This window comes from Rhincodon typus, chromosome 16 (assembly GCF_021869965.1).
Source record: "Rhincodon typus isolate 14 chromosome 16, sRhiTyp1.1, whole genome shotgun sequence".
Taxonomy (NCBI): domain Eukaryota; kingdom Metazoa; phylum Chordata; class Chondrichthyes; order Orectolobiformes; family Rhincodontidae; genus Rhincodon; species Rhincodon typus.
Window position 1 is genome coordinate 42,508,704 of NC_063347.1, and position 18,785 is coordinate 42,527,488.

General features: G+C 40.2%; 1 protein-coding gene across 1 annotated transcript in view; it reads left to right on the forward strand.

Moving 5' to 3' along the window:
• Window positions 1-18,785, forward strand: part of LOC109921893 (protein SHQ1 homolog) — a 95,903-nt gene that overhangs the window by 12,183 nt on the left and 64,935 nt on the right. The window contains exons 2-3 of the mRNA XM_048606740.1: window positions 3,330-3,442; window positions 5,771-5,904. Coding sequence (XP_048462697.1) covers window positions 3,330-3,442; window positions 5,771-5,904 — 247 coding nt within the window. The remainder of the gene's footprint in view (window positions 1-3,329; window positions 3,443-5,770; window positions 5,905-18,785) is intronic.

An 18,785-nucleotide genomic window follows, 5' to 3' on the forward strand; every position in this document is an offset into this window, starting at 1 on the left:
TCCCTGGTTATCCTCTTTCTCCCTGGTTATCCTCTTTCTCCCTGGTTATCCTCTTTCTCCCTGGTTATCCTCTTTCCCCCTATTATACTTGTAGAATATCCTGGGATTTCCCCCAGTCTTGACTGCCAGTGTTTTCTCATGCCCCCTCTTTGCTCTCTTAATTGCTTTCTTAAGCTTCCCCCCCAAAACTTTCTGTACTTTACAAGGACCTCTGTTGATTTGCTCCCTTTTGCACTTATTTGCACTCCTCTCTTTTTTTTGTTATTTACTTGATTATCCAGCTGTGAATATTCCTGGACACCCAGTATTCTCTGGGTTTATTGCTCTTACATTTCACCCTGAAGATGGCACGTTGAGCCTGTATTTTCCTCTGTTCCCTTTCGAATGCCTCCCACTTTTCTGCTATAAATTTACCTGGTCCCAGTCTTATTTGGCCAGATGCTGCCTTATTTTAATAAAATCTATCTCCCCACAGCACCCCTTTTTCTCACCACCCCCTGCCCCAATCCAAAACCCACTTTTGCAGATGATGTTTCTCCTTTTACCATAACACATTCTTCCGCACCGTCATCTCAAACCAGTTTGGCCTCCTCTGCACAAATAAGACAGGGTTTACTCCCTTTGTTGTCATTCTCCTGACATATATCCATAACGCAGTCACTCGGAGCTGGCAGTTTGGTTCATGCGGTCTAAGGTGTGTGCACACTGGTGCGTTTCCTGTCACATTTGAGGCAAGAAGATGGGGAAACAGTGCTGAACATTTTGAATAAAGGCAGGGCTGAGCTGAAATTTAAAAAATTGATGTGAAATACATAGTTTCATTTGTGAAGTTTGTGATTTTCTTTACAGAACACTGTTTAAGATCAGGCTTTAACCTTCAGATCTTCATTTTCACTTGAGCAATACAAAGTGTTATGTGGATGAAAATGCTAATACAGGGTGTCTACTAATTGGTGATTTGTTTCAAGAAGGCCTGCTTAATTATTTATAGCCTTAAGCTCAATATACTTTTTTTTAATATATATTAAAGTTCCAGTTAATTAATTGCTTTGGGCTGTAGATTAAAGTGAATAATATCGGGGGATTAATTGAAGAGCAAGTGGAAGACATTTGTGTGAAATATTATCAGTGACTGTTTCAGAACTGTAAATCTTTGAATGAAATGTTTTATTCCAGGCCCAGTTATATTTGCAGGACAACATAGCTATTAAAAAGTGAAAAGAAAAGCCTACCTTTCTAAAGTGCCTTTTAAAACCTTGGGTGACTGCAAAATGCGTTGAAGCTGACTGATTGTTGATGTATCTGAATATGTAGTACTTTTGCACACGGTACAGTGTGACTGAAGTTACTGACTTGCAGATGCATGAACAAAATTTATCATTCCAGACTTTTTAATGCAGTGCAACATTCACCTGTTTGTTGTTGGTAATGTCATGAAGATATGCTTACCAGTATGTTGAAAATTAATTTTAGATTAATTGCTGACAGCAGGAATTGGATGTTTTTGAAAAATGGCACAATCTTTGAAACGGGCTAAAATGACTTCAAATTACATCAAGATGGTCAAAACAAATTAGTTATTTTCCTCCTATACTGCATATTCCAGCCCTGTCGAGAGCAAACAGCATGTCTGCGCGATCCATTGCAGGCAATGGCATGCCCGAAGGATTTGTGAGCAATCTTCCTTCCTGTGTCCTATAAGCAAGATAGGAACCTGCTTACAGTGCTCAGCAGCTGAAGGCGAACCATCCAAGGGTTAATTGCCCGAGCAAGAAGTCCTTGATTTTTAAGCTACTGCTCCAAACAAACTAATTGAGATATAATTGGTGTTTAATTACTAGCTGGTGGGTAGAGATCACATAACCAGTTCAAATCTCTAATGTGATTTGAGCACATGCGCTTCTGAGAAGTTCTTGTTCTTGCTATCTGTCTCACTCTATCCTGTTATGAGCAAGCTTGGATCCTGTCTGTTCATTTGTCTCCATTTCTGCAGTCAACAGAAAGAGAGAATTCAATTCCACAGCAGCAACCCCACACAGACAGAAAACCCAGCTCCGGTGAAAGAGCACCTTGGCACTGAAAACAAGACCAATGGCTTCTGGCTGCAGCTGATACAGGCTCCAAACTATGAACTGTGACTTTGTTTCTGTTCTAGGGACGCCGATTTTGTTTCATCCTCCCCTTTGTAACCTGTGTTTGTGTGTATTGCAGAAGTTGGAGTGTATTCTATTGCTTGAAACAGTTTAAGTCTAAATATGACTAGTCTCTTGCTTGGCCAAAAGGAAGAATGCCTGTTTGGTGGTTCTTTTACAATCACAATGTGTAAACAATTAAGTATTTATAACCTTTTCAAACAATAGTAACCTGTTACAGTCAAACATTGATCTTAGTAGGATAATAGGGCGGCACAACATCGTGGGCTGAAGGGCCTGTACTGTGCTGCACTGTTCTATGTTCTGATAAGGAGAAGAAATAGGAAGTGTCGATTCCCTGCACCCACTTGTTACAGTCTATTTTAGCATCACAATGTTTGCCCAGGTCTGCCTTTAACCTGCAGTGGGTACTGCTTCCTGTGATTGTACAATGGGTTCAAGCTAAAATAGAATTAAAATAATTTGCTGCTGAAGTCTAGCACTGGAAGCACTGATCTCCTGTAGTCAATCATACTGAACTAATGCAAATGATTATTCATCTCGTTGTGTACATCGTATTGTGCAAAAATAAAGTATCCACCCAAATTACAAAAGTACTGTTATTGCAATAGATTGCTGGCTGACATCAGAAAAACTGATGTGGATTGCATGCTGCCATAATTGACATAGAAACATTTTTCTTGTACTGTTAGCTGCTATAATAAAATGAATTCTGCTGCAGCATTCTTGTGCATTCTCTTAGTATTGCCCCGGTTACTTCAGAGTTGACTGGAATCTACCAGGGCGAAATAATGTTCTTGTCACAGAACTGAGAGATCTTCTGGAGGTCATCTGCTTTCAGTAGTGTTCAAGTGCAGTCAGTTCAGCTAATGCTTGCTATGTGTTGCTTAGAAATGATCTCCTTTGCTTTTGAAGAGGTGCTTGTTTATAATTGGTCAACTTGATACAAAAAGCTGCAGTGTAGTGCAATTAATCTGCTAAGTTTGCTTTTACCTCCAATGTTTTGCTGTATGACCCAGGCTTCATGTGGTGCTAGTAATGTTCCCAATATGTTTGGAGCCATTGATAATGTAAAGGTTTACTTTAGTGGTGCTCCATTGTAGAATGATAAACAAATGGGCAACATGTTGTTTGATTACCTTATTGTCCAGCTTAATTTGTGTTCATCATCACCAGCATGAACTCAGTGATGTGATTGACCTGAAGGAACCAGACAGTGCCACAATTGTTGAACGTCGGCAGAAGCGCTTAGCTGCTGAAGATGCCAAGTTTGATTCTGACCATTATCTGTAAGTGAAAATTGTGAACTTAATAAACTGAGAACTGCTGTTTTATTGTTAGGGCATTTGTATCATGGCTGATTTAATGTTGTCAAATAGAATCAACATGATTTTTCTGCTCTCTCTCTTCGCATGAACTCTCTTTTTGCATGCTTTCTGTCTCTTTTTAATTTACTTGTACTTTTTTTTTCTACAATTTTAAAATTGTGCTATTATATGTTGTCTCTGCCCTCGTGTACTTCATATCTCGCTCACTTTCTCGAGTATCTTTCCTTCCACCCCCCCACCCCCGTTCTCTCCCCATCATTATTTTATCCTTAATTTAATATAACAGCCCTTTTGTAAATTTGTGTTAAAACATGTCTGCATTCAGGCAGCACTGAGGGTTATCAGAATTTACAATCTCGATTAGTAAATATTCCTTTACAGTAGTTCTCCCGGTGATCTCTGGACTCTCTTTAATATGCCAAGCAGCTCTAAAATACTTGGATACAACTACAGCAGTTTAGTTGTCCAAAATTGTTTAAAAAAAATCCAAAGATTTTGTGTTCTCTCTAGAGATGTGTTGTGATTTTCACCTTTTTTTAATCAGGATCAACTGCAAACATTATGGTGTATATGTTGGGTTCAATCAGAGTTTAAAGACAGGATAAAATACCGTAATAATGCAACGAATCCTACGACCATGAGAAATCATGAATACTGATCCAAGTCAGCTGACATGAGCAAATCACACTTTTTCCTTGTGTCTGCAGGACTTCTGACTATCCAAGAGCGTTAGCCTGGATCTACCCTGCATAAGTGAGCTATAATTGGTTTGTTTAAAAAAATGTAAAACTAATTATGGCACAATTCTGCACTCTAAATTTCTTCTAAAGCACATACCTGCTTTTCCTATAGGAATGAATAATGCGGAGTTGTTGAGGGTTAGGTTTTAACCACTCATACTAGCTTATTGAGAATGGCTGTATAAAGTCTTTGATTAAGAAATTCTGTAGAGTTTGCATTAGTAGTCACTCAGGTAATGGAATGCGCAGCAATCCAACACTGTTTAAATCACAACCAGAGTGTTGAGAAAGCAGTGCAGATTGTCTTATTCTCAAGTCTGGCAAGCTCCGTCACGTGTTGACGGAGTATTGAAGTTCCACAAAACTGATTTTTAAAAGTGTAATGTTCATTAGCTCTGTGATTCTTTTGCCTGTGACTAGTTACGATCATGTTAGTTCACTGTGGCCGTATCGTAGATTCATAGAGATGTACGGTATGGAAACAGATCCTTTGGTCCAACTTATTCATGCTGGTCAGATAGCCTAAGTTTAATCCAGTCCTATTTGCCAGCATTTGGCCCATATTTCTCTCAACCCTTGCTATTCATATACTCATCCAGATGCTGTTCAAATGTTGTAATTGTACCAGCCTCCTCCAATGATATGTCGAGATGGAGTGACTGGATTTTTGGCTTTTGTCAGTTCCCTATTTTAATGTCCTAGTCGCATTACTATGTTTTTCATCTGCTTAATACTAATAAATCAGCGCAGCTCCAATGCTGGAATTTGCCCATAGTTTGTGTAATTGGAAAATTTGCGTGTTTTTCTTGTGATTTGAGGAACTGTTTTTGCTTGTTGACCACTGTTAAAGGACTGTTACACTGTGCTCTGAAAATTCCCCTCTTTCTATGTACTGTTATTCGTAATTTAGTCTTAATTATCAATGTTCATTAATTGAGATTGTGTAACTTGAAACCCATTTGCAAAAAAACTTTTGACTCTAACTAAATATATATCTGTGCTTTGTTCATTAAATTATCATACCATAGAATGCTTCCACACAATGTGGAAGCAGGCCATTTGGCCCATCAAGTCCACACTGACCCTCTGAAGAGCATCCCACCCTATCTCCATAAACCTGTGTTTCCCATGGCTAATCCAATTAGCCGTCTTATCCCTGGCCACTATGGACAACTTTGGCATGGCCAATCCATCTAACTTGCACATCTTTAGACTGTTGGAGGAAACCAGAGCACTGGGAGGAAACCTGCAGACGCAGGAAGAAAATGTACAAACTCCACACAGACAGTCACCCGAGGGGGGAATTGAACCTGGGTCCCTGGCACTGAGCCACCGTGCTACCCTAAGGGAGTGGAGAATGTGGGCATTAAAAAATATATATTTTCCTAATGGATTTAGGAAGTTAAGTGTACCAAAATGATCTTGTGACAAATAAATAACAGAATCTTGTGTCGGAGTGGGGGGCTGGGGAGAAAAGTGCACCTAATGTTTTAAATCTTCAGTCAGGTTGGGTTTGCTGGTAAAGAAATATACTGTATTTGACCATCAGTGCTGACTTGTTCGAGGATGATGCCATTCAGGACTTGCTGAAGTATAAACCTTGGTGGGCAAGTGTGCAGAAGAGAAAAGAAGCAAAGAAAAGCCAGAGTGAACAATATTTGAAGGAGCCAGGAAGTCGATTTGGTGAGTGAGTGGATGACAGTGACCGTCATCTAGCTAACAAACTGATCACTCTCTGTATTTACTTCCTGTGTATAATACCACGTTTGCTGTGGTAGAGCTTCAACCTGATCAGCATCCCAACAATAGATCAGAAACTATGGAGTAAACTCACTCTAAATGTGTGTTAAACCTACATCAAAAATAACCTGTTAAAAATGTCACTCAAAACAATTTGTCGCAGTACCCAATTAGGCACATTGATCAATCCCAAAATATTATCCTTCAAAATTACATCATTAGTTTTGAAATCTTGGCACGTCTAATTGTAATTAATTACTCTTAATAGAAATGCTACTGAGCATAAGTGATCATTTCAAGCCCTAGGCTGTAACCTTCCTTGTGAAATGGCTTACAACATTGCACAACAGATGGTTTTGAAGTAAGCAATCTGTTACACATGTACTGCTGATCTATTTCTCTAATTATTGAATCCTTCTTTCCAAGAGTCTCTCAAATAGACTGTGATGATTGCAGGGGGGAAAACAATGTTGCATTATCGTACTAACGTCCACTGTTTTATCTCTGAAAAAATGTAAATTTCTTAAGAGTTGGAGAATGAAACATCAACTGGGATTAACACAGGTCATAAACCAGTCTGTTTTGTATTTTAAAGCATTCATCACAAAATCCTTATTAACAGATTGTCGAAATTGGCGAGTGAAATAGATACAAATGATCAAGTGTGTTAGATGTTTTGTAATGAAAGATATAAAAAAACTTTGGGAATTTTGATTTTAAACTAATGGCATATGGATGTTGGTCTATTTTTGTAAAGAGGTTTAAAAATCAATTCAGTTGATTTTTTTTTTTCCCCCCAGACTCATTACCAGCAACTACATGCCTCCTGGAGTGTTCATGGAAGTTTGTTTTAGCTTCAGCTTCAGGATCTTTTTAAAATTTATTTCAAAAGCTTTGGGAAAGTTTTTTTTTGAAGGAAACCCAACTGGGATAATTTGTTTTTGTTATTGTTTTTAAAAGCTACTCGTTTTTAAAACCAAATTTGAAGCCTTGTGAGTCTGTTTTAGTAAAAGACTGATGTTAAGAACAAACAAAATTTGATCTATCAAGCCAGATCAAGTGTAGTCTCTCTTAGAAATTGGAGCTTTTTCAATGCCGTTAAGGAAATAAGTTCCCTAGTGTAAGTGTAGTTTGGGAAACTTCTAAATGAAGAGTATTTGGTTACAACTCTGAAGATTATTAAAAGACTCCTCAAAGTCTAAGCTCTCAATTTTGATTGTGGAAAAGGCCTCACCGCTCAAAGGATCAGAATTAAGAGTAGCAGTTAAGCCAAACCTATAGATTTGATAGGGAAGGAATTTCTCTGGATTTTTGAGTAACGCAAATACGATGTTGGATATGAGGAGTTAATGGGATTTTGTTCAGCCAAGTGCTTTTTTAATCTTTCAAGCTCTTTAAATATGTTAATTAATTTTATTTATGTTGTGTAATAGACTTCTTTCTTATTGTTAAAACCAAATTTGCAGACTTGTATGCTAACTTACAGTAAAAAAATTTCAAAGGTACAAAATATAATTTATCAAGTCAGATTTGATTCCGGGATCAGATTTGTTTGATAATGTCAGTGGGGGTCAGAGCAGTTTATCAAAGACATGTTTGTCCACATCGTTGAAAGGTACAGCATTGCGGCTTTACGTTGGATAGTTTTTTGATGACAGTGGTTAGTAATGTGTTAAGGTTATTTCTTTCTCCAAGCATATAATTTCAAATTTAAGTGCACTTCTTAAAAGTAAGTTACTCCAAGATATGATCTGAGCGTTTTTGAAACCAAAATTTGTGAATCGGGCAAAAGTGCACACCTTTGCTTCATTGAGAGGTCCACACAACAACAGATCAACAACAGTTAAATGTTGAATGCACTATATAATTGTAACAAATAGTCTCCAGGCGCTTCACCAAATTTTGTTGCAAGTCCCACAGGGTATTAAGATTGATGCCTGAAAATTTGCTCAAAGTGGTGGGTTTTAACAAGTGCCTTGAAGAATGACTCTGTCTCTCTGACAGAGGCAGAGAGGTTTAGCAAGGAAATTGCTGAGCTTAAGGGCCCAGTATAACTGCTTGTGGCTGCCTCATAAACCTTATGGATGTGCAAAAGAGCAGAATCGAAGGTGTGCAGACATCTCAAAGGTTTCTAGTTCTGAGACGGGTACAATATAGAGGGATTTGAAATGAAGGGTGGTGATTTTAAAATTTGAAACATTGTTGTCCGGGAGCGATGGATGAACAGGACTATGTGCGAGGTTTTTTGGGGGAGAAAAGAACTAAGTGCTTGTGTAATAAAATCTTGAAGGCTGTGCTAACTGTTATGCAGGCATTTCAGTGAAATGAATGGTGGTAGCTTAAAGAAAAGCTGTCGTGGATTTGCAAGAATTGGTCCTGATGTTAAGCTCAACATTGTGTAAGTTGGGATTCCATTCTGAACCATTTATAAAGCACAAGAATTTCAACTGAAGGTGTTACTGCTGGACTGATTGATCAGTGTTCAATGTGGGTCTTACATTTTTTTAAAGTTGAGGATATTTTTGGTTATGCGTGAAAGGGGAGTAATCATGGCTGGGTTTACTAACTTGAATTCGGTGGTGCTGACATTCCACTGGAGCAGAATCTTAAGGATGTCTGCCTACGTTTCATTCCTGGTGAGCCAGAGAAGAATCTCATATTTCTTTTGTTAATGTTCTGAGCTACAGTATCTTGAAATTATTTGACAGACATACAGCAGCTGGTGAAGCTTTGAAGTGCTTGAGCTGACGTGCATCACTCTGACTAAATTGTTTAAGATCTGTATGAAGTATAGCCCTTTCAGAACACAGTTGCTGCCTACTGAAGACAAATGTTGTCTAAGTTGTTTCTAAGGACTGATTCTGCTAGATATCCGGGGAAAAGTATAAGATCTGACAGGCCTGAGCTTGATGTGCTTCCTTTGACTGAGCAGATCTGCCTGTAGATTCAGTACAAGGACTTGATACTTTCCCAGTTATAAATTCTGAGTGGATTCCTATGATAGTGATATTGTCACACCTCACTGGGGGAGAGGGCTGGAAAGCGAGCCCTATTTTTCCTTCCTGGAGCCATCATAAAAAGCCACCAGCTTATGGCGACTTGTATACATTTTACTGTATTTTCATAAATATATGTAACAATAAATTGGCTAAAAATGAAAGATTGTGTAAAAGTATGCCCAAGTTCCCAATTTACCTGGCTGTTTAGACCCAGGTGAGCAGAAAACCTGGACCAGTTTTCTTTATTTGACAAGAATTGCTATATCTTAGAAATAAATATATTCTACCTACAAGTTAAGAATTACAGCCTGTTGCCATGTGACTCAACTAGTTTAAAAACTCCAGCCCCTTTAGAAAACGTCCCCTAAAAATATGTGCACAGACATGAATAAATGTCTGAAGGTAAAAGAAAAACTAGCAAGACAGTTTGATGGCCCGTGTCCACTGGGTTCACTCAGATGGTCCTTTTTTTGGTTGGCCAGGTCTTGCTGATCTTTAGCCTTTCTCCTCCAGGTTTTTTTTAATCAAACTTGCTTTTAGGGGACACACAGAAACTGGGTTACAGATCATAGTCTCTGACTTCTTGGTTATAGCAACCTGTGGGAGAAGATAACTGGCTTGTTTTGGGTACTTACCACTGCAGTGAAACACACCACCTCCCCTTCCTGAGGTCCAAAGGCTTCCGACAATATTGTTTGCACCCACAAGCTGTTCAGCTACCCAGAAGCCAACCACGTTTGTTCCAGCAGAGGCCATAGCTGCTTATAACTCCACCAGCCAATCAACTACTTGTTACCAGCTGAATCTCACTTTGTCCATCCCCTCAATGGCAACCTGCCTCCCCCATTGCTTGAACAAAGCAGCAGGCTAAACACAATGTAAAATGAGTTTTAGCAACTTGCTTTGGAAAAAGTACAGCAATCGTTTGCACAATCCTTAGTTTTTAAAACTATCTTTTCCCAATTTAGTCTGCAATCTGAAATATCAAGAAATAAAGAGGTATGTTTTTGACAACATCCTAAGGTTTCAAGTATGGAATTTATGAGTGACTTGTTTTTACAGTTCAATTCCATCAGTGATTCTGCTGAAGGATTTGGTTGAGTGATTTTGTAAATATGTCATATTTTTTACTTTGGAATACTCTGGAGCTCTTCTCAGAATGTAGTTTATTTTGTGTAGTGACTATAGTCTTGATAAAAGTGACAACTAGTGTAAATCAGCAAATATCAATGTGATAAAATTGGATGGTGTGAAAAACTGCATGTTAGCCAAGGTACCAAAAGCACACGGTCCAGTAGTGTAATGGAGTCTCTCAGACCCAACTAAACAGGCACCCAGGACCTAGTCTGAACAGGATTCTCAGTGTCGAGGTCCCACAACACCATTTGACCTTGCTGTGTTTAAACTCGATTGAAACCTCAGCAATAACATGGAAAACTATTAGGTGGAGCAGACGGGAGTTAGTAGCTCATTGGGTAGTCCTAGAATCATAGAATCATAGAATCCCTACAGTGCGGAAGCAGGCCATTTGGCCCTTCGAGTCCACGCTGACCCTCCGAGGACCCTCCCACCCCCCCTACCTTAACCCTGTAACCCTGCATTTCCTATAGCTAATCCACCTAGCCTGCACATCTTTGGACTGTGTGGGGGGAAGAAAACCACAGCATCTGTCAGAAACCCATGCAGACAAGGGGAGAATGTGCAAATCCACACAGATGCCAGAGGATGGAATCAAACCTGGGTCCCTGGCACTGTCAGACAACCGTGCTTGTCACTGTGCAAGTAATGCAGAAGCCTGGACTCCTGCTCAGAGACAGGAGGTCAGAGATCTGCATGACAGCTGGAGAATTTCAAGTCAATGAGTTAATAAATTTGGAATTTAAATTTAATAATCATGAAAATAGCAGCTAACCAATTAAAATCTCTCTTGTTCACTAACCTGTTTCCTTTAACCAATAAGTCCCATATTTGATGCAGCATCCTTCACTAATACACTTGATCTTTACTGCCCTCTGACCCAGAGTGCCCCTACCACCAACTGCTCCAGGATAATTAGGAATGCGCGATTATTACTGGTCTTGCCAGCAACTTAAACGTCCCAAGAATAAATCCATCCAGGAGCCTACTGGAAGAAAAATAGTGTGTGGATAATTTTGCTGATTATTGATGTTTTGCCAACAGGACTTTTTCGTTCTTCCCAATGCTCTCCAACTGCTGTAACATCTGCACATTCAGCAGCTCCATGCTTTAAGTAGCTTTGGGTTTCTCCCCGGCAGTAGATTTTTAACATTTTTCTTTGTCTTCATTTGTGGGATGAGTGTGTCACTGGATGGTCCAATATTTATTGCCATTCCCTAGTTGCTCTTGCGAAGGTGGTGGTGAGCTGCCTACTTGAACTGCTGCACGTATATATACCTAGATAGACTCACAATGCCATAAGAGAGGGAATTCTAAACGTTAAACCAAACAACATTGAAGGAACAGCAATATATTTCCAAGTCAGGAGGGGGGTACCTTGGAGGAGAACTTGCAAATGGTAGTGTTCCCATGTGTCTGTTACCCTTGTTCTTGCAGATGGTGGTTAACATGGGTTTGGAAGGGGTTGTCTGAGGGGTTTTAGTGAATTTCTACAGGGCATCTCACAGATGGTACACACTGCTGCTACTGAACATTGCTGGTGGAGAGACTGAACATTTTGTGGGTGGGCTGCTTTGTCTTGGATGGTGTCAAGCTTCTTGAATGTTGCTGGAGCTGTACCCATCCAGACGAGTGGGGAGTATTCAATCACGTGCCTGATGAGATGGTGGACAGACTCTGAGGAGTCAGGAGATGTTACTCACTGCAGTATTCCTAACCTCTTACCTGCTCCTGTAGCCACTCTATTTGGATGACTAGTCCAGTTGAGTGTCTGGTCAGTGGTAACCCCCAAGAATTAATAGTGGGTGATTCAGTGATGGTAATAACATTGGATGTCAAGGGACAGTGGTTAGATTATCTCTTCTTGGAGATGGTAATTGCCTGGCATTTATGTGCCATTAATGTTACTTTACACTGGTCAGCCCAAACCTGGATGTTGTCCAGATCTTGTTGCGTTTGAACACGGGCTACTTTGGTACCTGAGGAGTTGCAAATGGTGCTGAACCTTGTGCAATCATTGGTGGAGATGCCCACCTCTGACCTTGCAATAGAAGAAAGGTTATTGATGAAGCAACTGAAGATGGTTGGGTCTAGGATACTACCCTGAGGACCTCTGGCAGAGATGGCTTGGACCTGACTGACCGCCAACAACCGCAACCATCTTCCAATGTGCTGGCTAGCAGGAGAGTTTGCCCATTGATTCCAGTTTCGATAGGGCTCCTTGATTCCACACTCGATGAAATGCAGCCTTGATGTCAAGAGCTGTCACTTTCACCTCATCTCTGGACTTTAGCTCATTGTCCATGTTTGAAGCAAGGCTGTAATGAGGTCAGGAGCTGAGTAGCCCTGGCAGAATCTAAACTGGGTGTCACTGAGCTGGTTATTGCTGAACAGGTCCTGCTTGAAAACGCTGACACCTTCTATCACTTTACTGATGGGTCGCTAATTGACCGGGTTAGATTTGTCCTGCGTTTTGTACAGGACGTAACTGAGCAATTTCCACATTGTTGGGTAGATGTTAGTGTTGTAACTGTGCTGGAAGGGCTTGGCTAGGTGAGTGGTGAGTTCTGGAGCACAAGACTTCAGTACTATTGCCAGAATGTTGTCAGGGCCCTTAGCCTTTATAGTATCCGGTACCTTCAACTGCTTCAATTCACTTCATGTGATATCAAGAATTGGCTGAAGACTGTTACCTGTGATGCTGGGGACCACTGGAGGAGGCTGAGATGGATCATCCACTCGGCACCTGTGAATCATAGAATCCCTACAGTGTGGAAACAGGCCCCTCGGCCCAACAAGTCCACACCGACCCTCAGAACATCCCACCCAGACGCATCCTCCTATAACCCACCTAATCTACACACCCCTGAACATTACAGGCAATTTAGCATGACCAATCCACCTAGCCTGCACCTCTCTGGACTGTGGGAGGACCTGGAGGAAACGCACAGACACTGGGAGAATGTGCAAACTCCACACAGACAGTCACCCGAGGGTGGAATCGAACCCGGGACCCTGGCGCTGTGAGGCAGCAGTGCTAACCCCTGAGCCACCGTGCCGTGACTGAAGATTGCTGCAAATGCTTCAGCCTTGGCTTTTGCACTGTTATGCTGGGCTCTTCCATCATTTGAAGATGGGGATATTTTGTGGAGCTGCCATATCCAGTGAGTTGTTTCATTGTCCACCACTAATCACGACAGGATGTGACAGGCCTGCAGAGCTTAGATGTGATCCATTGGTTGTGCAATTGTGTAGCTCTATCACTTGCTGCTTATGCTGTTTATCTCACAGTCCTGTTTGGTACTTCACCAGGTTGACACATCATTTTTAGATATGCCTGGCACATTTTCCATTAAACAAGGCTTGATTCTCTGGCTTGAAGAAAACGGTTGAGTGGGGGATATGCTGGTTTATTAGGTTGCAGATTGTGTTGGAGTATGATTCTTCTGCTGCTGATAACCTACAGCAGCTCATGGATGCCCAGTCTTGAATTGTTAGACTTGTTTGAAGTCAGCCCCGTTTAGCACATGGATACTGCCACATAACATGATTGTGAGGTGCAAAGGGTTGTTCTGTTTATTTCCGAATACAACAATCCATTCATATTGGCTCTTTGAAAGCTTTCTTGGGAATTAGAGGTCCGCTGTGGAAACTGCAACTATGAGAAAGATGTCAGGAAGCAGCTGAGTTACTTACTGTAACATCTGGTCTCTTTTTCCGGCCTCACAGAAGATGGATTTACAGCCGATTGGGATGTCATTTCCTTGAGAGGAGGAGCTTCCAATTGAAGTTTGATGTGGGAAAGAAGTGAAACTTGTAATTCTGGTTGTTTTGTTGTTAATTGCCTTTCTCTCTCCAAAACATTGAATCCCTAATTTACCAAACTACATGAGGTTGTAGACATGCTCGCCAAGCTGGTGGGTTTGGTTGCAAATGTTTTGTCACCCTACTGAGTAACATCGTCAGTGCATCTCTGAAGCGTTGGTGTTCTGTCCCACTTGTTATTTATATGCCTCGGTTTTCTGGGGTGGTTAGTATTACTTCTTCTGTTAATACTTTCTTGCAAACTTTACCAAACTATGTGTTTTAAATTAATATATTTCCTCATGCTCCTATCTAATAAAATGACTTGATAATGTCAGGGCAGGTGACCAAAAGCTTGCCCCAAAATGTAGATTTTAAGGGGCATCTTCAAGCAGTAAACAGAGGTGGATGGTGAAGGGAGGGGATTTTCTGACTCCGATCTAGATGCCATAGTTTTCAGTGAGTTAAATATATCAAAGGTTGACCAAGAGACTATTGGAATAGTAGAGATGAGAGGTAACTAAGGCCATCCTCTGTCAAAGCCAATTCAGCTTACATTCTTCAGGCAATCCACAGCAATGATACATGATGGAATGGTAATTGCATTAGAACTGTGGGTAACCAGCATTCTCCTATTAAGTAATTCTTCTTGAAAGATTTGGGTCTTGATTTTAATAGAATTCTATCTGATTTTAGATTTATCTGTTCTACAGAAGAAAATTTATATACGCTCAACTTCTTCAATAGTTGTGGTGTGACTGAGTGCCTGAGATCTGTACAAATGATTTTCAATTGGAGATCCTTGTACCTGGGTCACTTTACTCACTGAAAGATTTATGGTGCCCGTAATTACCAGACTAGTCAAAAGGAATCAAATTGATGAAAAATTGCTTATGATCTAAAACAACTGAGCTCAACATAAGTTGATGCATGATCCCCTGCTTTGCAAGCAAATTTAAGTTGGCAAAGTTTAGATTGAAATATAAATCTCTCACTTACTTATTTTTGTCTATTCGATTGAAATTGCAAGGTTTTATGAAAATTTGCTTTGTTAGCTCCGTACAAGCAAGCAAGAGGAGTGGGACAGCAGAAATCCTGAGCTTGTGGAACAGATTCGATTAGAATCTAATAATCAAAGTGACAACATAGCTGTGAATTTGGGCAGAACATTCCCTGATCAGTACGTTTGTTGCTCCTGGAAAAAACAAATCTTTTATTGCATTAAAAAGGTGACCCACACTCATTTCTCATTTGATTACGGGAGCGGGTTCTTGGGAACTAGTTAAAAAGAAAATTCAAACTAGATGTCAGGACATTCCTCATCACATCGAAAGATTAACATATTGAATTGGCTCCCAAAAATAATAGTGAGATGGGATAATTAATTCATGATCAGATATTTTCATGATGGAAATTACATAATGCTTTTGATGGGATGTAATAAAATTGACTGACTTTCCTTCCCTTAATTCCCTTACAATAATTTCCACAAAAAAAGTTTGGAGTTTGCATTAATGATGTGAAATGGTAGGGGCTTTTAGAAAGTGATTTTGATGTGACTGAGGAATCCGTATTGTGTTCTCAGTTTACGATTGGTTATTGCAAAAAGCAAAGTAGCTCTTTCTGACTTGTCTCTGAGTAACAAAGTGAGTTAAGTACTTTCTTTTTAAAAAAAAGTTGTACTGGGCCATTGTTATCCCAATAGAATAACCAGAGGGATACGTACAGGGCAAAACCACTTATCTGTATAAATGAATCGAGTGAAATGAAAGCGAACCTTGGTGCAGTTGGAAGGGAAATGTTGTCACGTTGATTATTAAATCAGGAGTGTTTAACCAGCAGATGGTAGGTCTTTACGTGGAGAAAAGGAAGGATTATATTAATGACTAAATTTGAAATTTTAAAAACATGACTATGCCTTTATTGTTTGCAACATTGATAATTAAACCTGGACTAAATAAAGAAGGCAATAAGTACAAGATTATAAAAGCTATTCAAAGATGTGATGGAAGCCAGAAAAAAACGTCAAAGCCAATCAGAATTAAAAGCAGTGCTGGAGAAATTCAGCACGTCTAGCATAATCTGGAGGGAGAAAGAGTTAATGCTTTGGAACTGAAGAGACAGAAGAGTTGTTTTTATTCACTTGGGTGATGTGGGCGTTGCTGGTTGACCAGCATTTATTGCCTGTCTCTCGTTGTCTTTAAGAAGGTAGTGGTGAGCTGCCTTCTTGGAACATTGCAGTCCACCTGCTGTAGACAGACCCAGGAAAGGAGTTGAAAGATTTTGTCCCAGTGATGGTGAATGAACGATGATGTATTTCCAAGTTGGGAATGTGGGTGGCTTGCAGGGGAACTTGGAGTTGGTGGGTTTTATACTGTAGTTAAAGAAGCAAGTGGAACAAGATGAAAGAGAAAACAATTGTCAGAGAGGTGTGTAGGCCTGCAAGATATGCATTCCTGATCCCAGCTGCTGTTACTTTTGGATAAGCCTGTTCCGAGAATGAAATCTGTTGTCTTAGATCGTGTTTTTTTTTTTTAAACATGGAATTCTTTCACTGAAACATAAATGAATGAGGCTGCAGATTTGGTTTCAACAATAAAACAGTCTCTTAGACGAGAAATGTTTTATAGTAAGATAAAACAAATCAAGCTTTCTAAATATATTAACATTTAGAGATTTCAAAAACTCTGCTGAACAAACTCTCATATACTCCCCAATACTGTCACTTCACTTTACTGTTGATTAAAATCCAAAGACATCTTCCTTGCCTTTTTAAATTTGTAGGTTGACCTCTTCACAGTTCCAGTCCTGTGAGCTGTGAGACCTTTTCTCTTGACCACTCTCTCAGCTGAGAGCTCTGACTTTTCAGTCCTTTGATAATCTGCAGAGTTGTAACGGAAGACTCCTGGTCTGAGATAGTAGGAACTGCCAATGCTGGAGTCTGAGACAGCAAGATATGGAGCTGGATGAACACAGCAGGCTGGGCAGCAGCCGAGGAGCAGGAAAGCTGACGTTTTGGGTCTGGATGAAGAAGAGTCCAGACCCGAAACGTCAGCTTTCCTGCTCCTCTGGTGCTGCCAGGCCTGCTGTGTTCCTCCAGCTCCACACCTTGTTATCTCAGACTCCTGGTCTGCATGTTTTCATAAACTACAATCCTTATACTGAGGTAACTTATTCTCTTAACTTCTCTCCACAAATTTCTTTTTTCTTTTGAGAAGCTGTTCTTACATCTGGCTTCAGTCATGTCTCCTCTGAACTGAACCAAAAAGCTTTCCTGTCCCTGGAATTTTCTAAGCTAATATCAATCTTTGAATATTATTATTATTAAAGAGTAAAGCAAGTGAATGTATTTCAATGTTTTCTCTCTACTGTTGTAAAACTTCACAATATAAACAAACTTCAGTTAATCCTGCAGGGACTCTCCAGTTATTTGTTCTCTGATTCATAATGGTTAAAAATCATGGTTCCAAGTAGACTGACATATTTACTTATTTACAACAAAAGCAGAAATTGCTGGAAAACTCAGCAACACCAAAGGAACCGTAAGATGGTTCTAAGTCAAGATAGTGTGTTGCTAGTCAGGGAACTTGGGAGGAGGTGCTGTTCTCATCCATCTGTGACTCATCCTTCTAGGTTGTAGAGGTTGCAGATTTGGAAAACGCTTGCAAAGGAGGTTTGCTGGACTTGCTTGCAATGCATCTTCCATTGCTGCCACCATGTACCAGCGGTGGAGGATGTGAATTTTAAGTTAGTGGCATGGAATGCTGAAGATGTAGGCTGTTTTGTCTCCGGTGGTGCTAAGTTTAAGTGTTCTTGAAGAACAATCCAGCGCAGAAATGGGCCATTTGGCCCACTAAGCCTGTGCTTTCTGGAGCTGCATCATTCAGGCAAAGGGGGAGTATTCTGTCTTTCTTTTGATTTTGTGCTTTGTAGATGGTGGAGTAGCGTTGGGAGGTGAGTTGCCTGTGGCAGAATTGCCAGCCCCTAACCTGCCCTTGTAACCATTGTATATGTGCCTGGCTGGTCCAGTTCAGTATCTGATCAATTGTAACCCTCAGGATGTTGATAATGGGGAAATCAATGATAAAGCCATTGAACCTCTAAAGGTGATGGTTAGATTCCTTGTTGCTGATGGACATTGCCTAGAACTTGTGTGACGTGGATGTTGCGTGCCACTGTTGAACCCAAGGCTGAAAGTTCTCCAGGTCATGTTTTGTGTGGACGCAGACTGCTTTAGCATTGAAACTGTCGGAAATGGAACAGAACATTGTGAAACCATCATTGACCATCCCTACTATGACAGGGGATAGATCATTGAAGCAGCTGAAGATGGCTGATCTACCCAGAAACTATGATAACACTTAAAAGTGAATGTGCTGTGATCTCGGTCCTCCATTTTGGGGTATTTCAAGATGAATCACTGCAGTATGTCTCAGTTACCACTTTTTGGTTGTATTGATTTTCCTTCTGGTTGAGACACTCGCCTGAGGAAACCCTGCAGTTTTGTCCTACAATCATAATCCTCCTCCATTTCTACTGGGTAGGATTCAGTAGAGATTTCCCTGTTGTCTTTCCATTGAATTCAGTTTTGCTGCTTGATGCCATTTCGCAAATTTGAGAATTAAACCAGGAACTTCTTTACAGAGTAATCAATACACAGAATTGACTTCCAAATACAATTAGGAAAGATGAATGGTGCCTGTGCTTAAGAATCAATTGACTTAAACATTCTGAAATAAGAATCAGCTGCTGGAAAAACTCAGTACCGTGCCCAGTATTTTTGTTTTTAGTTTGTCTTGCGGATTTATTGAGTTGGAGAGGATAATCTCCTTGTCAGTCATTACCTTGTCATTTTGCAAAACAAATTACTTGGCAGGGGGAGGA